The sequence below is a fragment of the Apaloderma vittatum genome, unplaced genomic scaffold (assembly GCF_000703405.1).
Source record: "Apaloderma vittatum isolate BGI_N311 unplaced genomic scaffold, ASM70340v1 scaffold36392, whole genome shotgun sequence".
Taxonomy (NCBI): Eukaryota; Metazoa; Chordata; class Aves; order Trogoniformes; family Trogonidae; genus Apaloderma; species Apaloderma vittatum.
This window is the reverse complement of record NW_009705901.1, coordinates 282-2,043: the sequence shown is the minus strand read 5'-3', so window position 1 is coordinate 2,043 and position 1,762 is coordinate 282. Positions and strand designations below refer to the sequence as shown.

At 63.6% G+C, this 1,762-nt stretch overlaps 1 protein-coding gene across 1 annotated transcript; it reads right to left on the bottom strand.

Annotated features, from left to right (window-relative positions):
- Nucleotides 1-738: 738 nt before the first annotated feature.
- On the bottom strand, nucleotides 739-1,756 carry LOC104271044 (UDP-GlcNAc:betaGal beta-1,3-N-acetylglucosaminyltransferase 3-like; the record flags this gene model as incomplete). The annotated part of the gene is given in 2 exon segments (XM_009865591.1): nucleotides 739-1,060; nucleotides 1,062-1,756. Coding segments are annotated over 2 exon segments (1,017 nt in total), but the record flags the coding sequence as incomplete, so codon positions are not given.
- Between the last annotated feature and the right edge of the window lie 6 nt (nucleotides 1,757-1,762).

The following is a 1,762-nucleotide window of genomic DNA, read 5'->3' as shown; positions in this document are numbered from 1 at the left end:
GGCACATCAGCCAAGCCATGTTTCCAAGGAGGAGCCTGGAGGCTCCAGGGATGGGTGTCCCGCAGGAGGCAGGCAGGAGCTATCTGGGCATTGCTGCTGGGAATCCCCCAGCTTGGGGTGGGTGGCAGTGAAGGACCCCAAGAACCCCAGGGCCATGGGGAGCTGGGAAGGGATCCCTGTGCACCCAGGCAAGAGACCATGTGCCTCCCAAAGAGCAGGAAAGGGACCCCATGCACCCTGGAGAGCCAGGAGGGGACACTGTGCACCCCAGGGAAGGGAACTCGCACACCCGTGTGCTGTGGGGAAGGAACGCTGAGACCCCCTGCCTGCTCACAGGGCTGGGGACTTTGCAGGGAGTTTGGGGGCTTTGCACGGAGATCTCCTCCCTGGGGCTCCCCTCGCTGCCACCCTCAGCCCGTGATCCCTCCCCAAACCAGCCCCATCCTCCCAGCACCCCTGTCCCCAAGGAAGGCACCAGAGCCCACGTCCTCAGTAACAAACACGTCATTTATCCTCCCCGGTGCCTTCGAGCTCCGCTGGTCATGGGACAGGAGATTTGGGGGAAAACCAGACAGGAATGGGCCAGGGGCAGGATGGGCACCTGTGGCACGCAGCAGTGCTCAGGATGGACGTACTCCCCCCAAGCAGCAGCTCCCAGGAATGTGGGGAGAGTCGCAGCCTGAGCAGCCTCCAGCGTCAACACCACTTCCCCCCGGCTCCGGCTCCTCTTCGGCTGCCCTAGAAGACACCCACCTTCTTGCCGCAGAGCAGCCCGGGCTCGTGGATGGCCTCCCACATCACCAGGATCTCGTAGGGCAGGAAGCGGGGCACGAGCAGCAACTCCCGGTAGTAACAGTGGTCAAAGGGGTCGGCGTTGGGCGGCACCAACACGCCACCGATGCGGATGCCGTCGTGGGAAGCGGGTGGCAGCCCCGCCTTCTCCAAGCACATGCCCAGGTAGACGTCGTCAAGGGGGAAGAGCTCGATGTCCTGCGATTCCCGGGCGATGACGCGGGCGGTGAAGCCGGACATCAGGATCCCGCCACCGACGCAGAAAGGTGTTGGAGGGCATCAGCTGCGTCGGCACAAAGTACTTGCTGCCCGGATGGCGGATGGGTCCAGTGTTAGCAAGGACATATCCCACCATGAGGTGCTGCTGCCGTGTGCCTTGGCTGGCCATGGCGAAGTGGACGACGTTGTCCGTGTTGACAAAGACGTCGTCATCCCCGTTGAAAACGAAGCGGACGCCGGGGCAGCGCTCCTCCAGCCAGGCGTGGAAGAGCACCTGCTTCAGCGTCAGGTTGAAGAAGGTGTCCCTGAAGTCCCACTGCAGCACGTCCCCGTAGTCCCGCTGCTCCAGCCGCAGCAGACGGTTGAGCTTCTTGGCATCCCGGGCATTGGGGGACACTCCCACGAGGAAGACTCTGCGGACGAGGGCTCCTTGGAAGGTTCTCTCCTGCCCCCAGGTTTTGCGGATCACCTCTCGCCGATCGTAGTTTGTGGGTGATGACTTAAGGGCCAAGAGCAGGAAGATGTTGGAGGACCCTTCAGGCCCCCCACACTTGTCGGGGACGTCGAGCAGCGCCGGGAAGGACCTGCAGTGCTTGTACAACATGAATTCCTGCACGTGGCCGGGCAGCTCAGCAAAGCCGGAGATGTTGTACACCGAGGTGTTGGCCACACACGGGGCAGTGGTGGCCGGAGCCCAGCGCAGAGGGAGCTTGGGGGCTGCCCAGAGGCTGGGGGGGACGGTGTCCTTGGG